The following is a 22,554-nucleotide window of genomic DNA, read 5'->3' on the forward strand; positions in this document are numbered from 1 at the left end:
ATGCACTTTAGGAAGATTGCTCTGGTTTCCAGGGAGGACAGAAAAGGGCAGGGCAAGGCTTGGAGAAAGCAGACCAAACTACCACCAGGCCACCTCTCCACAACGCTGCCCCACAAGGGTGGCTGAGGCTCCATCGCACACTCAGGTGTGCCAACGCTCTTGGTCAGAGTGTGTAAGCATCTGTAACTCTCCCTTTCTTCCTGCTCCCTGTGGTTGGGGTGGGGTTGACCCTCACCCCACAGTCCACCTGTGAGCGCAGCCTAGATAAGCACAGAAGCGATGAGAGAAGATGCGCCCTTCCACTGGAGCTGCCATGCAGATAGGGTTTGCACCATCGGCTCCTGCTGGCCCTGTTGCTCACCCCCTAAGTGAGTTGGTCCAACATGTGAAAAGAGGTGGAGCCACGATCAGAGACCATGGATCCATTCTGACCATTGGATTTTTTCAGTTACTTGAGCCAGTAAGTTTACTCCTGCTTGAGTTGGTTTGAACTGGGTCTTTGTCACTTGCAGAGTCCTAACTTTTGAACAATGATCTCTAGAAAAGTTAAAAAGTATGTCCTTCTCACAAAAAGGAAGGAAGCCCTGATCTAGGGCATTTATTAAAATGGTTGAAAGACATCAGAAGAAAGGATCTACCCCTGCCAGTGGTGAAAAGAAAGGAGGGTAGGGGATAGTCCAGAGAATGTGCCAGAAGGACTGAGGAGGCACATTGGAAGTTACCAGAACTCACAAAAACTCAAGGCCATAGAGGCCTAAACATAAAAGTAAAGTTGAAAGACATTGAAGGCAAAGCCTAACAATAAATAATGATCATTTTTGCAGCTGTTAGATAAGATAAAACCAAAAGGCTGGAGCAAGGCTCTGTGGGAACCCTCAAGAGCCACTATTATGAGCTAAGTGATTGGCGTCATGGCAAGATGAGCTCAGTATCAAAAAGGATTAGAGTAAACTCACAACTTTTACTATACAGTTATTGTTTGTGTATGTTTATGTATGAGTGACATAATTCAATACATTTTTTAAATGAAAAAAAAAAGGATTAGAAGTGGAGCAGGTGTAGCTCAATGGTTGAGTGCCTGCTTCACATGTATGAGGTCCTGGGTTCAACCCTGATATCTCTTTTTAAAAAAAAAATGAATCAGAAGAATTCACTGCCTAGTGGCCAAGGATCATGTGCCTATAACCAAAGAGGAGTTAGAGGGAAAGCATCACCTGATTATATATGATAATCTAATCAAAACTGAGCAAGGATTGGGCTTGAGGGATAGTTTTAGAGTGGTAATTCTATTGCTCAGTATTCTGTCCATAGCAGAACTTGAGTGTTTTTTCTAAGTGTCCAGGCCGCATTCCCCAGAGATTCTAATGCAGTAAATCCATGGCAGTCTAGAATTATGTCTTCTGATGGGAAGCCTGGCATTCTGGCCCCTTGATGTTGATCTCAAGGACCTTCTGTCCCTACAGTGTGTTGAGAGTGCAGTAGGCATCAAACTAGCACAGCTGCAGCCTGTTTAAAGCTAGTTCAATGACATGTATTTAGGGCACCCAGATAGCTGGGTCAACCAGCACTCCCCAGAGAGGGGCTGTGTGTTCCAAACTGCCATAGCGGTGAAAGCGGACAAGATACAGCATCAAGGCACAGAGTTCAGAGCAGAGCATCCTGTAATCGGGAAATTCCACGATGGAACGCAAAGAACCCAATCAGGAAGAGACAAGAACATGAGGTAGACATTTGAAGGAAAGAGTCATCACAGGGAAATTGAGATAGGTAAAAATTGAGAGAGATCTGAGGCTGGTGAGAAATTTCTGAAATAGAGCAACCCTTATATAATCTTGATATTAAGAGAATTTCTTATACTTTTTTTATAAACTAGCAAAAAAGATAATATGAGTACAAGTAAATAGCCTTCTAACTATTCCATAAAGAATATTAACTGGTAGAAATAACCATTACAAAATTAAACTAGCAATGAATAAAACTACATGGGGAAAATTTTGTCATTAATTAAAAATTGATGGAAGAATCATCTCTGATACCATTTAGATCTGAAAATTTTATCCAGGAAATAGAACCTGGAAGAAATAATGACATAAAAGAAAACTCAGAATGGCAAAAGTTATAATTGGTTTAAAAAAAATTTGTGTAGACAAAAAAAAAATCTCTGTTCAATGAGCCTGGTAAAATTTACATGGAAAAAAATGATTCCTATTAAAATAATTTCTAAAATACAAAAAATATAAATTATTAAACTGTGCTGCATAAATATGATTAAGGATTTAAACTGGCTTCATACAGTCCGTTGGGGAAAATAGCCAAAACATCCTCCAAGGCAAATTACCATTTTTAAAAAGATCCCCAGATAATTCCCATGTGCACCATCAGTGAAGAATCACTGTTTGGGAGAAGCTGGTGTAGGTCAGTGGTTGAGGACATGTTTCATATGTACGAGATCCCAGGTTCAATTCCTAGTACCTCCTTTAAAAAACAAAATCACTTTGGGAGTATGAGGAGCCAAGTCTGGCTACACACTCTAGCTCAGCGTGAGTGGGGGTACAGATGGGATAAACCAGAGCAATCAGGGAAAGAAGGAGGGAAAACAACTCCAACTTCCTGAGCACCTACTATGTGTCGGGCGTACTATACCTGTGTTCTCTCACTGCATCCTTAAATAAATACTGGTAGGGAACGATACCTATTATCATTACTTTGATTTTCCAGGTGTGGTTTGGAGCAGTCACAGAGCTTGTAAGTGGCAAGGCTAGACAGTCACTCCAAAGCCTTGCTCCTTCCATTCACAGGCAGGCCCCCGGACCTCAGCAACCGCTTTTCAAGAAGCACTTGCACATATGAGGACAGAGCCCATTGTCTTTTTAGGGGAAACTGAGTTAACTATCCCAGTTTTGCCCAGGACTGAGGGGGCTCCTGGGATGCCAGAACGGGGAAGTCCCTGCCCCCTAATTCTGCAGCAGCTTTTGTTCTTCTCCCTCTGCAGTGTCAGCTGGAGCAGAGTGTTGTTTGGAAGCTGCAGGTGGCAATAATCGAATATAATCTCACAGAGAACAATGCACCTGTGCAATGCAATCAGCTTTAAAAAAAAAAACAAAAAAAAAAAACACCAGCACGGTGCTGAGCTAGAAAGCCTCTGGGAAAAGGAGGGAATGCAGGGGGTGAAGGGGTGGGGAAAGTGGATGGGAGAGTTCTGATATCCTGCAGAGCTTCCATCCCCATCCTCGAGGGAGAAATTCCAGTGAGAATCTTTGGAAGATCAATGTGATGCCAAGGTTGTGTTTCCCTCCTATAACAGTCCCAGGGACCACTCATCAAGCTGGCCTAAAAGACAAGCTGCACATTAGGAGGACGTGAACCCTGAGCTGCAGTGGGGTGGGCGAAAAGCCCCCTGAGTCTGGATCTCCAGCCTAGGGTGTCCGGAGGTCTCAGTAGGGTAATTCATTTCAGATCGCAGTGTTTGAAATAAAAGTCAGCAATGAACTCCTGTAAATATCACATAACACATAAACATACTGCATTTTCTCTTTATGACCTCACATCCTTGAGAATAGATATAATCCAGAACAGAACTCTCACTACTGATTGCTAAATGTCAGAAAGAGACACTATTATCAGAAAACCACGTCAGCTGGTTTGGCAGGTTCCAGGAAGTCCTGCTAATTCCCTAATGAGTTCTACATGCACAGAGGCAAAATTACACACTGGTGTAGATTTGGTTCTAGGCAAATAGATAATGGTAATAGCAACTATGATGGATTGAGCAGCTGCTTGTCCAAGTCATTTTACATATTCTACAGCCGCTCAGCGAACCCTCCCAATATTGCTGGGAGGGAGGTATCCTGCCCTGTTTTACAGGTACGTAAACACTGAGGCTCAGAGTAAACAGTTTGCCCAAGGTCACGTGGGCGGTGGGCAAGGGCGCCACGAGGCAAGCCCAGATCCATCAGGCTCCAACAGCCAGGGCCCGTCCGCCACCCCAGCTGACGAGGCGGCCACCGCTGCCTGACTCTTCCTCCCAGCAAACCTTCGCAGTCTAGAGCTGTGGCTTCAGCTCCAGGGACCAGCAGCCGCGTGCCCAGGGGCAAGCGAGTCCTTAGCCTCCCTGAGTCCTGGACTCTACGGAGTGAACACCAGAGTGGACCTTCCAGGTCTAGTCTCGTGGTTCCATTTCTACCAAGTACCACGTACAGAATCCCCGCCAGGGTTGCCAGGAGCTTCTGGACTTACTCCACTGATGGGTGAAGTAAGACACTATCAGAACCACCCCAGATTGACAACTCTGTCTGACAACAGAAGTTAAATAACTTCTGCAGTCCCAGATTCTAAAACTGACCCAACCTAGACCCTCGAACACTAAACCCCCCTAAGCTGACTCCCTGGGACGTCAAAGGCCACATCTGCCTGAGCCTCCTGGCGGCAACGTCCCACACTTCAGAAGCCCTGAAGAGCCCAGCAGCGGCCGGCGCCTGCCCACCCTCGGCCAGGCGGAGGCTCGGGCCCTACAGCCCGCCCGGGGCCGGGAAGGCCCTGCCAGGCAGCTGCTCTCCAGCCTCCGTCTTTCCCCTCCCTTGGCGGCTGACAGGCCTGGTCCGCACCCGACCACCGGTACGGGGCAGGCCTGCAACCCGCCCGCCCCCACCCTGCGCGCCTCCTGATAAACCAGCCGCAGCTCTTCGCGGGGCCCTGTGCGTCCTGCAAAACTGTCCCTGCTGCCTTGACCCGAATGGCAGCTGCTTCCTGCTTGGGACGTCGAGAGACGGGCAGGAGGGCGGGAAGCCGAGCGCCTCGGTGGCCCAGCCGGGAGCAGAGCCCTTAGCTGACGGTCCTACAACGCCTCTCAGTGTCTGGGAGGGTCCCCTCTTTGCAACCACACAGAAGCCTAATTAAACTTCCTCTTGTGCCAGCCAAGGCCGTGACTCCCTAGGTACTTAGCAGTCACTTTACGCAAACTTGAATTATGCATATTTAAAATAATACAAAAATATTAGTAAAACCTCCTTAAACTTGGCTGAGTCCTCAGATTTGAACACTTCATCGTTGGCTCACCATTATTTCAAAGCTGGCGGGAGAATTAAAGAGAATTATAATACGCGTTCATACCACTTCGTCTTTGGTCCGTGAGTGTGACCCAGATGCCGTTTTGACTCGTGGGAACTTCTGTGAGTGGTTTCGATGATTGGTATTTACCGTTATTATTTCCAATTTGCTTTGCCACTGTTGGTTCCGTAGCAGTATCTCTATTTACAGCGTTGAACAACATGCTCCAGAATCAGTAACTTTGATTTTGAGGTGAAAATCAAAAATGCTAGAATAGAAATTAGGCAAAATGGCCACGTGGTATGTCATACTCGCCCATCTTTTGTAAGGGTAAAGTGTGCTGCAAAATACTAGCGATAACCCCGAGAAAACAGGGAAGGGCACTGAGGCAGAAGCATGCTAGTGATTGGGCGAGCCGGAAGTCCTGGCTCGGGTGGACCGACAGGGAGCTCATGCTTGCCCACCCCTGCACCCGACCTTCCAGAACAGAGGCCTCGAAGGTCACGCCAAGCACTCTCGGCCTTCTGCAACCACGCACCCCTTCACCCCAAAAAAACCTTGGCATGCAGGCCTCAGTCAAGGCCCAGTCCAGGACGCCCACACTCCACAGCCGTCCTTCACAGCACAGCCTCGTCTCTGTAGAGGCGAGTCCCTACACCAGTCTGTCAAAAAGACCCTTCTCTCAGGGAGGGTGGGCATGGTCTCAGGACCTGAAGCCCTCACGGCCGCCTGGGAGCCCACAGTTAGCGTCTCTCTCTTTCCTCTCACTCCTCCTCTCTCTCTCTTCCTTCCTCCTTCCCTACCGCTCTCTTTCTGAGTCATTTTTTGCTTCCCTATCTGAGCATTCCCATTGGAGCCTCCTCTCAAAAGTTCTTCCCCCTCCTCCCCAAAGCAGAGCACAGCTCTATTAACAGAGAATCCTTCATTCAAATGCTGTGGAGTTTCCTCTTCAACTCAAGTTAATATTTATCCAGCATCCACTGGTTACAAAGGATTCAAGGCATTTTAAAGCCCTTGCCAAAATCCTCCCAGACTTCCTCTCCTGGTGTAAACAAGTGTAGGTAACTTGCCAGGTCACAGTGGGGGGGAGGGGGGGGAGAAAGAGGGGAGGACAGGAAGGGAAGGAGAGATAGAAGGAGAGGGAGGGAGGGAGCAGAAGGAGATTTTCTGAGGTCTTAATAGAGAAAGCTTGGAGCACTGAGTCAGCATTCCATGTTTGTTTGTGGATCCTCTCGTTGTGCACATGATGGAAAGAGACTGTCAGGCTTAAACCCAGACCACGGGAATAATTTGCAGCTAGTTGTCAATGCATGCTTTATGGTGCTCTGTAAATACATGGATCAAATAATTAGGAACATTCACTAGGTAACAGACCTTGAGCCATGTGCTGTGCAGGATCACAATGAGCAGAATCCCCAATTCCTGCCCTCAAGAAGTTTACCATCTAATTAGGGAGATAAGATATGCACTTATAAAAATAAAATAAAATAAAATAAATTTTAAAATATGCACTTCTAAGAAAAGAGCATCAGATACCACCATCAAGTAACACATTCATTTGCTGACTAACTGCAAGGAATAGTAAAAGAAAATTTCAGTCTAATATAAAAATAAGAGATCTACACAATAAAAGAAAGGAAAAGAACAGACCAAATGCCCTCTAGCCCGGGGACTTCACACTTGAGGTTCCCTCTGCTTGGGAAGTTCCCCTTCCAGAAGAATCTCTCTGCTCCTTCACCTTCTCCCAGCTCTGTTCAAATGTACCCTTGTTGCTGAGACTGTCCCTAACAATCCTATATAAATAAACTCTTCACCTACACCACCAATCCCTATTGCCCTTATCCCACGTTATCGTTCTCCATAGCACTGACACCACCCAACATACTATATATCTGTTCATTGTTTGTCCATCCACTTAGAATTTAGGCTCCATGGGGTATGTCTGTTCTCTTTCCTGTTATAACCCTAGCAACTGGAAGAGAAGGTGGCACGTAGCAGGTACTCGATCCATAGTTATTGAATAAAATGATACACTGCTAACTGGAAATCAGAGCTGGCTTGATATAAACAGAGCAGGCCTTTGAGGATGAGTGGGATTTGTAAAGTCTGGAGACAGCGGGCATCCTGGCGAGAAAGGACAAGAGAAATACAGGCTGATGTAGAGGCAGCCACGTGTGCAAATGCATGGAAAACAGAGAGGCTGCCAATTGTGCTTGCCAATTCTCTAAAGGTAAGTAAAAATCTGGCAGTGGGAGTCTGCAGGGAGGGCAACCGGAAGGCGGAAGGTCAGTCAGGAGACTTCATCTATGTATATTTTTGCTGTTGTTCTTTTTAAACTTTCAACTATGCAAATAAATATTATGTATTTGTTTACTTTTTATAAGTAAAGGAAAAAATAAGAAATAAAATCAGTGCCTGGGGTCAACAGAGGAATGGATTGCAAAGGGACACAAGGAAATTTTGGTAGTGATAAGACACATTCTGGGTCTTGATTGTGGCCTGAGTTTCACTGGTGTATAATATCAAAATTATTGCCCATTTTAAAACGATAATGTACGTAAATTATACATCAGAAAAGTAAAAAAAAAAAAAAAATCAGTGCATGGGCTTAAAAATACACATGCAGTGACCTTTACATGTGTAGTTATAATTTAAAAACTGGAAACAATTATACAATGTTAAAAGATTGGTTAGAGATTTGGCTAGATAAATTGTAATATATACCCTGATAGAATTATGTGCGAATGTTGAAAAAAATATATTTCACAGACAATATTAATAAGTTGACAAAAAAATTATAAAGTAGTGAAAATAAGTACATAGTAATGCTAATAATTACTATTAATCGAATATTTCTATTTACTGTATAGATACTTTATGTATATGATTTCCATTTCCTTTAAGCCCCAGCACAATCCCATGAGGCAGGTAGAATTATACTATTTTACTAATAAATAAACAGATTCAAAGTGGTTAGGGTCCATTAGCTTTTAAATGGAAGAGCCACTGCTTAAACCCAGGCATGCCTCACCCAACTCTATGCTCTTTCTCCTTTGCCACACCACCTTCATATTTATACTAATTATGTAAATACAGTAGATAAGAGCTAAAATTTATTTAGCACCTATTGGTGCTAAATAAGGCAGAATTTATCTCATTTAATGCTCATGAACAATCCTCAACATTGCTTCCTAATTTGCAGATGAAGTGTAGACGGGCAATCTGCTTGAGGTGGCCCAGGTGGTGAGTGGCCCGGCTGGAACTGGCCCCAGTTTCCCCACACTCAGCCACCAAGTACTACCTCCAAGAGCACAATTCCTTTCCTGGACTCACTGCAGACGTCCTAAGGAGCCCAGGATAAAGCTCGTGCTCCCCTCCCTGCTTCATCAGCAATGCTCAGCCCACTCCCCCATCTGCCATTCCGAGGTCTACAGAGAAACCCAAGCCCTCACAAGGCAGGAACCACGTCCGCTCTCAAATCGCCCCCCGCTCTTCTCTTCCTTACTAATCTTGCAGGTGTGCGTTGGTTTGCAAAGTTCTGGGTGGGTAAGATGGGCCAGCCCCTTGGCATGTACCTTTTTCTCCTGTGGGGCCAACTCTTCCAGGCCGTCCTGGTGCACCTTTCTCTCCCTTTTCTCCAGCATCCCCTGTGAAAGAAGCCACATACATTTAGGAACTAGTTCTGGCAAGCACAATCTCCAGGATTCTGGTGTGATATGTGGAGAAATAGAAACGAGAAGCAGCAGCAAAACCCTGGGTTCTAATCTTGTCCGTGCCACCGACCAAGACTCCTGGCCTTCTCCTCTCCTCTCTCTGGGTGCTGACACGCGTCTTCTCTGACATCCTCCTCCCTGGGCCTCTGACACCACCAATGAGGGTTCTCAGAGTCTCCACCAAAAGTTCCTCTGTTTCTCCGCACCCAACTAATACAGGTGAGTCACAAGTTCTGTTCTCTGGGCTCTTCCTTTTCTTATCCTACCTTCTCCCTCAGGGAATTTGTTTGTCTCTCTCTTCAGTTATCACCCTCTGCTGGCTCCAGGTCTACCCTCTAGCACAAAATGCTCTCAAGATCCAACCTAACTGTTTCTGCTGCTTCTCCGTTGCTACCTTAATCTTACTGTTAAGAAAGTATCAGAAGCAAATGTAGCTCAAGTGGTTGAGCACCTGTATTTCCCACTTGGAAGGTCCCAGGTTCAGTTCCCGGTGTCTCCTAAAGAAGACAAACAATGAGCAGACAACAAGCAGACATAGAGCAAAAACAACAAGCTGACAAGGAGCAAAAAAAAAAAACAATGAACAAAACAATGAGCAAGCAATGAGCAAAAAGTAACAAGCAGGGAGTGGATGTGGCTCAAGCAGTTGAGCACCTGCCTCCCACATGGGAGGTCCCAGAATCAGTTCCCAGTGCCTCCTAAAGAAAAACAAGCAGACAATGAGCAAAAACAACAAGCAAACAAACAAGGGTGCCATCTCGGTGGGACAGGGAGCGGGGAGTGGGGGAGTGTCTTGCATAGTAGAGATAGCTCAAGTGGTTAAGCACCTGCTTCCCATGTACGAGGCCCTGGGTTCAATCCCCAGTGCCTCCTAAAAAAAAGAGAAAAAAAGAGTCTTGGAGTTTCCTTCCATAGGAAGGAATTCCATATGCAATTACTGTAACTCCTGGCCTCTCTCTGCCCTTTATCTGGTTGATATACTTGGGAAGAATAAACTTTGCATGTATCTCAGCATTACTTGCTTTCCTCTCCAGCGTGAGCCTGCTCACAAAGACACACCTCGCACTGCTCATCTGGGCCCGTCTCCCACAGGGAGCTGCCTGCAATCAGGAGAGGCTGAGGGTCAAGTGTCAAGTACATTCAGCTATGTTCTCCCACCCAGGCTTTATCACTCAAACTTGTTGTATTTTGGCACCCATCTACTAGTCTTCGCTTTCTCTCATAATCTGTTTTTGACAGAAATGGAAAAATGAACTATGTATTGAGTCTTCTCAGATACCCCTACCCACAGCATTTCCAAAATCGACTAAAGGCTTTTCCCCCAGAAAACAGTCTCTTCTGTTGGCTTTCTAATTTCTGTTTTTGATCCATTGATTCTTCCATATTCCAAACCCAAGCCTTGTAGTAATCTTGGATTATTCTGTCTCCCTTATCCAATAAATGCAATCATCTGGCAAGCCCTATAAAATCTCTCCCTGTAAGTTCCCACGCTTCCTCTGCTATTGATTTTCCTATCAGCCCAGGTTAGCCCTCAGTTTTTCTTGCTTGTCCATTTTTTTGGAGGCTTAAAGATGGATGGGACATCGTACCAGAATTCAAATTGCTCAGTCCAGGAGACAGATACGTAAATAAATAGTTGAATTTGCCCTGTAGTAAGTGATACAGAGGAATGGACAAAATGTGGTAGGAGCACAGGGTACGGGATCACAGAAGAGCCTGGAGGGGACATCGTCCATCTTTCCATCTCCCATCTCTTCCCATTTTTTACCCATGCCAAAATGACTTTCCTGAAACACGTATTGGAGGATGTCATTCCTCCACTCAAAAGGCATTGAAAATCATCAATCAGCTAAATTTAATTATAAATAATGCGCAGTTTTTAAGATCCTCCACAATATGATCTGTACCCTAAACTCCCAGGCCCTTTCGTACACTGTTCTCCCTTAATCAGCTCACCTGTCCAGATTTCACCACCTGACCGACTCTCTCTAGGGACCTTTTTCTGATTCTTTCCACTGGGTCGCTCTTTTCTGAGTTGACTATAACTGTGTTGTACATCGCAGTCACTTTTATATTGCCTTATCACCTTACCTGTTCTACTATTCCTTCTATAAGTAGCTGCAGAGAAAGCATATGTGTCTAGATGTTGATTTGTAGCAAATTTACCTTCCCTACTATGTACCATGCAGACCAACATTCAAGTAAGTTTTAATGCCCCATAATTCTCCATGTACTCCTTGAATTGGTGTCAGGCTAACCTGAGATTACAAATTCCCCAAGGAAATTCCCAAATCTGATCATCTGTCTTAAAGGAGGGGGAATTCAACTTTCAACTTAAACTTAAATAAACAAAGCTAGTGTGACCAAAAACTAGAAAACATGTCACCATGTCACCCACTATACCAGGTGAAGAACTTGTGGTCTGCTCCAGTGAGGCTGACATGAGCTTAGCATACATCCAGTGAGGATCTTGAAACTCTGAATAGTTTTCAAACTATCTCTCATCTTTTAAAAAGGAAAAAAAATTACAATAATAATACTTGGAGAAGCTTTAACAGCCTAGAAAGAAATAGGAGTTTACAAGATAGCTCACCATCTAGAACCAGCAGACATTTGAGGAGCTCCAGCATCATGAAAGAGAAATAACAACAGTGAAAATAGAACTAATGGGACAACCAAAATATAATTCTGAAATAAGTATGCTTAATATCTTCATAAAGATAGAAGTGAATATTGCATCTATGAACAAGAATAAAAGGTAATGAAAGAAATTCATTTTTGAAATAAATTACTCAACAGGGCAGGCTGAATAATGATGATGAGCTAATAATGAGGCAAAAGATTGTGAAAAGGAATTTTTCACAGTGCAGCACAAAGAGATAAGGACTGGGAAGTTTAGTTTAGTTTTGTTTTTAATTTATAAGTTGAGAGTTGGAAGGAAAAGAAAACATAAATTCCTACTTACAGGAATTCCAGAAAGAGAGAAGAGCCATTTGAAGACTTAATAGCTGTGAAATTTTAATAGCTGTGAATTTCCCAGTACTAAGGAAAGGCTTGAAAGCGCACTATTAAAGTGGTCACAGAGTGCCAAGCAGGAAATATAAGATGGGAAAAATAAAACAACGGAAATATCAGCGTGACATTTCAGAAGATCAAGAAGAAAGAGAAAATTCTATAAGCTACTCAAGAATTCAAGAGAGAAAAAATTTTTTCAAGACTGCTCGCATGCACATGAATGAGAATTATCATTAGCAACTTTGGATACAAGAACAAAATGAAGCAGTAACTTCCACAAAAGAGGTGTAATTCAGGCTGGGAAATCAGAAAAGTGATTTCTAATGAAGTGGCTTTTAAACAGAGACCTGCTGAATGAGTAGGATTTAGCCAAGCTGGGAGAAGAGTCTTCCGAGTAAAAGGAACAACAGCTGCAAAAATGAAGTGGAAGGAGACTGGTGGGTTGAAAGGCAGTCCTGGAGCTGAGAACAGAGCGAGACGGCGAGGGCTGGTGAGATGAGGCTGGAGCACAGACAGCACACACTGGATTCTTTCAGGCCACAAGAAGCCATCGGCAGGCTTTATGTAGGGTAATAATGTAAACCTGTTTATGTGTAGAGGAGGAAGAACTAACGCAGGGAGACTCGTCATTATACTAGTTTAACAGTCCAGTCAAAAGGACAGTGTGGAGCAGGTGTAACTCAGTGGTTGAGCTCCTGCTTTGCATGTACGAGGTCCCAGGTTCAATCCCCAGGACCTCCCTGAAAAAAAAAAAGAAGAAAAGAATGTTTCTTTCTTAGAGCAACGATCACCACCTATATCCAGCAGTCTTTTTCCATGGCTCATTTCTTCTACGGGACCGAACACTCCTTGACAGTGAGTTCAGATCTCACCCAATTCTGGGTCTTCTAGAGCACCAAAAAGAAGGTCTCACACATGGCAAGGGCTCAATCACTACTCAGAAAATTAAGACTAAGCACATCTTGCTCTTCTCTTATTAAGATAATTTGCAGGTATTCTCATGATGCTCTCTCAAAGTTTGTAACAAATGTTTCACAACCATGCAGGGTGTCGGTGGTGGTCTGATGCGTGGGAGCCCTGTATATATGCATGTCTGTTTCATAAATTCACAACTTGATTATACACTTGTTCATGTATGTTCATGTATGAATGATATACTTCACTTAAACATTTGAATGGAAAAAGACTATAAACTCCAAAAAAAGCCCAGTGTCTACAAACTGCATTAGTTTATTTTACGTAACTTAATCCTCAACTCTACCACACGAGGCAGGTGTTGTGCCCATTTTACAGATGAAGGCACAGCTCAGAGAATTAAGAACCTTGCCCCAAGTTCATTCCATGCCAGCCTTCCAACTCGTCTTTTCACCATACCTTCGTGAACATCCAAGCCTTAATTAGAGTAAGAATGAAATAACCAGAACAATCAATTGAAATCAACCAATCGATCAACTGATTGGTTAATCAATTTAACCAACATTATTATTAACTAAAAGAGAAAGCAATAAGGGAAACAAGTCTGTCATAATTAAATCTGCTCATTCTCTACCAGCTTCCGTATGCCTAGCTCAAATCTGATTTAATTTTTAAAAAATTTTTAAAGCCCATAGTAATGATCCTGAAATACTGAAAGATCTTGAAACAGCACCAAAACATTAAATTGTGTCCTACAAATCTTTCTTACTAGAGGAGGGAAGAGGGAAGAGGAATAATAAGTTGTTAAAAAAAACATTAACATTTTTTAGAGTGGGGCTTAAAATGGGCTTGCTTTATTATCTCTCAGCTAATAAGAAATCCACTTAAAATAGTTCTCGGGAAGCAGATGTGGCTCAGGTGACAGGGCTTCCACCTACCACATGGGAGGACCTGGGTTCGATCCCTGGGGACTCCTGGTGAAGAAGAAGAAGGAAAAGTATGCCTGCGCAGTGAGCGGCACCACGTGCCTGTGTGGTGAACCAAGTGCCCACACAGTGAGCCAGGGCATGCGATAGTGAGTCATGCAGCAAGATGACAACACAACAAAAAAGAGATGAAGGGGAGAGTCAAGATGAAGCACAGCAGAAACCAGGAACTAAGGTGGCACAGCTAACACGGAAACTCTCTCCACATTAGAAGTCTCCAGGATCGAATCCTGGTGAATCCCAGAGGAGAAAAAATAAGAGAAGACCAATAGAGAAACAGATTCAGAAAATGACACAACAAATGGATACAGACAGCAAAGACAGCAGGGGAGAGGGAGGGGAAAGGGGAGGAGGGAGGGGAGCGGAGGGGAGGGGAAATAAATAAATACATCTTTTCCTTAAAAAAGAATAGTTCTCACCAAAGATTCTGTCTACAAAACTACAATAATCAAAGCTTTGTGGTCCTGGCATAAAGATAGATAAATAGACCAATGATTCAGATTTGAATGTCCCAGAAACCAAGCTTCACATCTATGGCCAGTTGATTTTTGACAGAGTGCCAAGTATATGCAGTATGGAAAATAATATTGTCTTCAACAAATGGTGTTGGGAAAATTGGATATCCACATGCAAATGAATGAAGTTAGACTCCTATTTCACACCTATACAAAAATCAATTCAAAATGAATCAAAGATCTAAACTTTTAAGAGCTAAAACTTTAAAACTCTTAAAAGAGAGCATAGGGACAGATCTTTGGGATCTGGGTTCTGGTAGTGGATTCTTAAATATGATACAAAATCACAAGCAACAGAAGAAAAAATAGACAAATCTGGCTTCATTGAAATTTCAAACTTTTGGGGAAGTGGCTGTGGCTCAAGCAATTAAGGTCCCATTTACCATATGGAGGATCCAGGTTCAATCCCCATGACCTCCTGGTAAAAAAAGAAAAAAGGTGTCCCAGACCTGTGTGATGAGACACAAGGCCCCCACATGGCAAAGCAATGCACCAAAAAAAAGACGATGATGCAACCAGATAGAAAAATAATTTTTTTAACTTTTGTATCAAAGGAAATTATCACAAAAATAAAAGACAACGTACACAATGGGAAAAAATAGTTACAAACCATATATTGATTGGCTAAGTTCTTTATATATGTAGGATATATAAAGAACATTTACAATGCAACAACAAAAAGATAAACATCCCAATTAAAAAAAAAATGGGCAAGAACTTGAACAGACATTTCTCCAAAGAGATACAAATCATCAACAAGCATATGAAAAGTTGTTCAACTTCATTAGCTATTAGGGAAATGCAGATCAAAACCATGAGATAGTATTTCACACCCACGAAGATGGCTAGTATTTTAAAAATGGAAATAATGAGTGTTTGAAAGGATGCATAGAAACTGGAACTCTAGTGCATTGTTGGTAGGAATGCAAAATGGTGCAGAAATTGTGGAAAACAATATGGATGTTCCTCAAAAAGTTAAATATAGAATTACCATATAACCCGGCAATTCCAATACTGGGTATATATATCCAAAGAAAGTGAAAACAGGATCTCAGACAAATAGTTGTACATCAATGTTTATAGCAGCATTATTCACAATAGCCAAAAGGCAGAAACAAACCAAGTGTCCCTCAACAAATTAATGGATTAAAAAAATATGGTACATATACAAGTGGGATATTATTTGGCCATAGGAAAGAATGAAGTTATGAGACATGCTGCAAACTGGAAGAACCTTAAAACATTATGCACTGTGAAACGAGAAAGGCATATAAGGACAAATATTGTATGTTAACACATATAAGAGATGAGAACTAGAAAATTTGCAGAGATAGAAGGTAGATTAGAGGTTACTAGAGGAGGATGGGGGAAGGAGGAATGTTTATTTGGAAAAATTAATTAATTAAATTTAATATTAAGAAATTATAAAGCAAAGAAACAAAGAATTCAATAAATATTAGCTATTTTTTTTAAGTTACGTGACCTCATTTGTCATTTTAAACACTAATTCTGGAGAAGCAGCACCAAAGAATATACAGATTTTCTATGGCTCCCAGTTCTATTCTTTCCTATTTAACTCTTCCTTGGAAACTAACCCTTTATGTGCTTCTTTAAAAATGAAGGCTATTTTCAAGTATTGTTCATAAACTGGCAGGGTTTGAAAGGTTTGTTATCCACTAGTCTTAGAGGACATAAAGATATATGTGCCCCTGCTGGTAATGACTCCAGTACAAAATTTCTATAAAACTCTCCACTCAAAAATTACATGCATTTTATAATGCATGCCCAGGGAGTACCATAGCATGTTTCCCACCTCCTTTTCTTTATCAGGTATTGATCTAGGACAAATTGACTACATAAAGCTCTAATGACAAGTTATTTCTTTACCAAGAGAAGCTAACATTTCAACCGCCTAGCTCATTTTCAGTCATCGTTAATAACAAATTTTTCTCCTCTTTCAAAGAAATTAAGAAAGCCTGGCCAGTATTTACTACTTGCTTGCCTCCCTGCAAATCACGAGCAAAAAGCTCTTGGCAAGATTGTGTTTCAGGTTCTTTACCAAAGTAAGAGGGCGCACGTCAGCTTTCTTAATGCAGGACCTGGGATACTCTTGTAGATTTGTGAGCCGGTCAAGGAAGGGCCTTGGACAGTTCTTTAACTATTGTTCCATCGGCTTCTAAAATTGAACCAAGACCGTGAGCACACTTCATCTGTACTTAGCAGCCTGGGTGAAACGCCACAGTACCACGGAACACTGAAACGATGACCAGAAAGAGATCTTGGTCCAACTGGCTCATTTGATAGACAAGGAAAGAGGCTCAGACAATCACATCATGTTTCAGATCATCTAAATCCCTAGAATGTATATGTTATTCAATCACATTACTGGCTTTCTCATCCTTGTTTTAAGGGATTACAATTAATGATTTTTAAATTAATTTCAAAAAAAACTATAAAAATCACTATGCCCTGGGGAGTGGCTATAGCTCAAGTGGTTGAGCGCCTGCTTCCCATGTATGAGGTTCTGGGTTCGATTTCCCATACCTCCTAAGAAAAAAACAAAAACTCCATTCCAGTTAGGAAAAAAAACAAACCCCCAAACTCAAGCTGTTACTAAAATCTGCAAAGCAGTTTAAACATGCTTGCTAATGTTTCTCAGCCTACAACCATTTTTTAGCCATAAAGGAAAGCCTTTTTTTTGCCATGAAAATGAGTTTTTTACTCTCTCCAAGTTAAAAGATAATTATTATTAGATCTGTAACTGCAAATAAATTTCATCTCAAGTACCAACACCAGTCAGTTGATAATGGCTGCCTGAAGTATTGCGTTGAGAAAGACCCTAAAGTCAAGTGTGCGTTCAGTAGAAAAAGTATCATGCTCTGAAGGGCAAAGGAGACCTAGATGCTGTACTTGCAGACCATGTGCTACCTTCCCTGTAAGACTAACTTGGAGGTCATCCGGGAAACAGGAAGTGGCATATTTAGTCCTAGCAGCCTGGGCTGGCCCTTGGAGGTTCTTTTTTTTTTTTTTTTTAAAGATTTATTTTTTTATTTATTTCTCTCCCCTCCCCCCTGGTTGTCTGTTCTCTGTGTCCATCCGCTGCGTCTTCTCTGTCCGCTTCTGTTGTTGTCAGTGGCACAGGAATCTGTGTTTCTTTTTGTTGCGTCATCTTGTTGTGTCAGCTCTCTGTGTGTGCAGCATCATTCCTGGGCAGGCTGCACTTTCTTTCGTGCTGGGCGGCTCTCCTTATGGGGCACATTCCTTGCGCGTGGGGCTCCCCTACATGGGGGACACCCTGGCAGGGCACTCCTTGTGCGCATCAGCACTGCGCATGGGCCAGCTCCACACGGGTCAAGGAGGCCTGGGGTTTGAACCACGGACCTCCCATGTGGTAGACGGACGCCCTAACCACTGGGCCAAGTCCGCTTCCCAGGTGACTATTTTTAATCAGCATACCACTATGACAGAAAAAGGAACTCATGTTGTCCCCACATGAAGAAGTTTCTCTACCAAAACTGTCCCTTTAATATTGCCAGTCTAGGGTCTGTCTTATGAAACAATGTTTCTTGCCCACAGCCCTTAAAACATTCCACACAGTTTATCATTACTTCTTTTTTTTTTTTTTTTTTTGAGGAGGTACTGGGGATTGAACCAGGGACCTTGGACATGGGAAGCAGGCACTCAACCACTGAGCTACACCTGCTCCGCAGTTTCATCACATACTTTTGCTTGTCTTCTTTTGCCTGCTATGCAGTAAGCCCTTGAAAAGCAGGATCCACGTCTGATTGTTTGGACCCTCTAAAGAACCTACATCATGTCTTGCTCATTGTAGATGCTCAATAAATCTGTGTGAAAGGAATAACTGAGAATAATATCAAGGGAGCAATGTAGCTAGTGGTTGAGCACCTGCTTCCCACATACAAGGTCCCAGGTTTGATTCCAGTACCTCCTAAAAACAAACAAATGAAAAACCAACTCTTATTGGGGAGCGGATGTAGCTCAGTGGTTGAGCACCTGCTTCCCATATACGAGGTCCTGGGTTCAATCCCTGGTACCTCCTAAAAAAAAACAAAAAAGAATATAAAACAGCTCTGTGGTCAATTGGCTAGCCTAGCAATTTTAAGAATTCATCACTAATTAAAATATTATGTTTAAAATGTTAATAAAGCACTGATAAGGCCAGACACAGCTGGGCCCTTGAGTTGTGCCATACCACAAAGAGAGAAGAAAAATTAATTGGTTGCCTCATCCAAAGACGGCTAGCTCAGAAGCCTCTACATTCAGGCTTCTGCAAAGGTCTGAAAAGTGGAACAAAGTTTTAACTTTGAATTTGGCAGAAACAATGACTAACTCATATTTTGAAACGTATCAGGCTCAGAAGTGCCCTCAGGATGTGCTTACCAACCCAGAGAGATTTGAAATGCTGCTTTAATTTTATTTTTAAATTGTTAGTACAGCTAAATTATAGAAAATGCAGATTGTCACCCCATGAACACTTCTTTGCTCAGTGTCTGCTCATTTCTTCTTTAGAAGGCACCAGAAACCAAACCTGGGACCTCCCATGAGGGAGGCAGGTGCCCATCTGCTTGAGCCACATCCACTCCCTGCTCATTTTTGTTTTTATTCACGGTCTGCTCGTTGTTTGCTTGTTGTCTTGCTCAGTATCTGTTTGTTGTTTTTGCTCATTGTCTGCTCCATGTCTGCTCATTGTTTATTTGTCTTCTTTAGGAGGCACCAGGAACTGAACCTGGGACCTCCCATGTGGGAGGACGGTGCCCAACTGCTTGAGCCACATCTGCGCCCTACTTTTAAACACCCATAATTCTAAACTCAGAGATAACCACTGTTGTTAATATTTTAGATTATTTCCTGCTAAATTTTCAATATATTTCTCTATTTGTAGGTTTTAAATGAAATTCAGAATGAACTATTTAACTTTGAATTCCACTGTCTTATCTTTAGAATATACTGCATCTTTCTGTAATAATAAATACATATTTAAACCATTCTTTTTTTTAAATCTTCTCATTTAGTATGTTTCCCTGGCTATCAGAGATCTGGTTTTAGAATCAGGAGTTGTCTGCTTTTAGAAGCAAACACACAACTTGCATTAATCTGCTAACATGTTTTGAGCACTGATAATATGTCATAACACAGGTCATATGCTCTAGAAACGTTACCATAATTTAATCTGCACGAAATCCTGTGAGGTTGGTATTATTTTCCCAATTTCATCAATGAAGAAATGAGCTAAGGAGGTTAGGTAATTTGTTCACAATCATATAGCTCATAAACAGTTTTGTATTTTGTATTTTAAAGCCTGCATTCTTTCCACTGCCTGCACCTTCGTAGGTGGAAGAAGCTTACAAATATGTGAAATTACAATAGCATCCATGTGACCCAGGACAGTATGGGTGGTTGGAAATGTTCCTCACACCCACAATCTCTGAAAAGCATCTAGAAAGGACTTTCACTAGCAGAAAAGACAAAAAAAAAAAACCTATGCAATGAGGCCTATCACCCATTCCCATTTCTCCCATCACTGTGTATGGGCCATATACACTTTAGAGTCACCCACTTTTTTTTTATAGGAGATACTAGAGGTTGAACCCAGGACCTCGTACATGAGAAGCAGGTGCTCAATCACTGAGCTACACCCACTAAGAGTCACCTACTCTTGAATGTCTGACATAGAGGAGAATGTTCAGAAGCTCCAGAGAGTACATTCAAGTCCAAACAGGAGAAGCGACGTCCACAGCAGAAAAGCAGAATCTCCCACTGACACATTTTCAACTTTTAAAATGAGGGTTCTACTCACGAACCCACACTTGTCTACACCTTTAAATGTTCTGAATACTACTACTACAAGTCAAGGGCCAAAATATTCTTTCACCAAAACTTCTGAGCAGGTGGCACATACTAAACAGAGCAGGGTAAAACCAGCCAAAAGAAAAGAACCTTCCCAAATGTAGTCATCTTCTTAGAGAATTTCCTGGTAATAGCAGAATTTTCTGGTTTTCCAATCCGAATGCTTCCTGCCCTGATCATCACCTAAGAGGGAAATCACTGCCAGACACGGTCTCACCCTCTGTCCTTGCATTTGCTTGAGGTCACTGAACTTGTCCAGCCTCAGCTGGATGCAATTATCGTCTCCATGGCCTGCAAGAGGTCTAATCTCTTTATTTTGTGCAGCAAGGAGATAACTGGAGTGTTTTTGTGGTGGTTGTTTTGATCGTGGGTTTGACAGTTCCTAAACATGAGAATCCACTTTTCTCCAGTTTCGATAAAAAACAGCCTGCAGCTCCCCTGGATCTAATTATGAGGAAACATCAGACAATTGTAAACCGAGAAACATCTACAAGATAATTGCTCATTAAGGTTAAGAATGGGATAGTCACAAAAGTCAAGGAAGGGCAGCGGACTTGGCCCAGTGGTTAGGGCGTCCGTCTACCACCTGGGAGGTCCGTGGTTCAAACCCCGGGCCTCCTTGACCCGTGTGGAGCTGGCCCATGCGCAGTGCTGATGTGCGCAAGAAGTGTCCTGCCACACAGGGGTGCCCCCCGCGTAGGGGAGCCCCACGCACAAGAAGTACGCCCCGTAAGGAGAGCCACCCAGCGCGAAATAAAGTGCAGCCTGCCCAGGAATGGCGCCGGATACATGAGAGCTGACACAACAAGATGATGCAACAAAAAGAAACAGATTCCCATGCCGCTGACAACAGAAGCAGACAAAGAAGACGCAGCAAATAGACACAGAGAACAGACAACCAGGATTGGGGGGGGTAAGGGGAGAGAAATAAATAAATAAATAAATCTTAAAAAAAAAAAAGTCAAGGAAGGACTGAAGAGCTGTTCTGGATTGAAAGAGTCTGAAGAGAAATGACACCTGAAGACATCCCGTAATGCCGTGTAGATTCATTTTGCTATGAAGGGTATTGTCGGGACAATTGGTGAAACATAAATGGGATCTCCTGTATAGGAGCCCTTTGAACCATTCTTGTGACTTTTTTGCAATCTTGAAATCATTTCAAAAAAAAAAAAGCAAAAAGGGCCTTCATCCTTTTCTCCAAAGACACCATTTGGCAGAGTCTAGGCTCATAGGGGTCAACACGGGCCAAGCGGCCCATGTCGGGATGGGCAGGAGGCAAACTGAATTTGGGAACACAGATAGTAAACACATGCCACCCTTCAGCTCCTCCAGGGATCACTTAAATGTCTCTACGTGAAGATCGGGGGTTCACGACCTTACACAGGCCAGTGCTTAGGCCCAGGGCTGCTCCTCACGGAGAGTCACACCGGGTCCCACTCTCAGAGGAGCCCCACGCTGGCTTCAAAGCTCCACCGTTGCCGCTGTGAAATTCTGCATAGATTTCTGACTAAGGGCCCTGCAATTCTATTTTGCACTGGGCCTGCGTAGGAATCAGTAGGTTTTGGAATCTCTTGCCTATGCTTCATAGAAACTTGGTTTTCTTAAACAAAGATACTTTTAGGCACTGTGGCCCCAGGAGCTTTTTGTATATGTTGTTGTTTATACCAATATCTGCACAACTACCCCCACCTGGAAATAAGTTGTAGACAAAATAACAAGCAATTTTTTTCATTTAAAAAATAAAAGGAAAGAATAAAGGACTCTTAGGAACCAGTGTAGAAGGTACACAGGCTTCAGAGCTGTGTGACCTTCGGCAAATTGCCAGATTTCTTGGAACTTCAAAGTTCCTCATTTGTAAAATGGGGTTAAATGAGATAATCTCATGACTAGGAGGGTTACATGCAATAACGTATGCCTGCACATTTATAAATTTATAAATAAACTGCTACCTTCAGAATTTCAGAATTCCATAGCTGAAGAAAGTTTGGACCTTTAGTCCAACCCCTTGGTCTTACAGATGGGGAAACTGAGGCTTAAGAGGTGGGGAGGTTTGTGCGAGGTCACAGTTCATCACAGAGCTGGAATTCGAACCTTGGCTGCAGGACACTGGCCTGTATCGCAGCCACTGGGAGTAGGAATTGGAGCCAGGCCTGCCGGGGCCTCCTGGACCCCCGAGACCAGGGGCAAGGGCTCTGTTTCCCGCAGAGGCCACACACCTTCAGCAAAGGCGCTTCCTGCAGCCTGGCCTCGGCTCGTGGAGGCCCCGCTGCCAAGGAAGGCTCCAGAAAGCCGCCTGGCTCAGAGCCCGGGGAAGGGAGCGCGAGTTACCTTTAAGGCCTGGGACGAGAATCTGCACGGAGCAGGCCTCCTCTGCGGTCTGCTGAGGACACGCAGCTCTCGGCAGGGACAGGAAGGCGAGGCCAATTAGGGTGCCCAGCAGAGCCAGATCGTGCTTCATAATGAGCACTTGCAGGTCATGTACTCCTAAAGAAGAGA

At 43.1% G+C, this 22,554-nt stretch overlaps 1 protein-coding gene across 2 annotated transcripts in view; it reads right to left on the reverse strand.

Moving 5' to 3' along the window:
* COLEC11 (collectin subfamily member 11) overlaps nt 1-22,554 on the reverse strand; it is a 53,234-nt gene that overhangs the window by 21,491 nt on the left and 9,189 nt on the right. For both annotated transcript variants that reach the window (XM_004480934.4, XM_004480935.4), the window contains exons 2-3: nt 22,387-22,542; nt 8,622-8,693 (exon numbers count right to left, since the gene is read on the reverse strand). In XM_004480934.4, coding sequence (XP_004480991.2) covers nt 8,622-8,693; nt 22,387-22,516 — 202 coding nt within the window. In that variant the 5' untranslated portion in view covers nt 22,517-22,542. The remainder of the gene's footprint in view (nt 1-8,621; nt 8,694-22,386; nt 22,543-22,554) is intronic.

This window comes from Dasypus novemcinctus, chromosome 25 (assembly GCF_030445035.2).
Source record: "Dasypus novemcinctus isolate mDasNov1 chromosome 25, mDasNov1.1.hap2, whole genome shotgun sequence".
Taxonomy (NCBI): domain Eukaryota; kingdom Metazoa; phylum Chordata; class Mammalia; order Cingulata; family Dasypodidae; genus Dasypus; species Dasypus novemcinctus.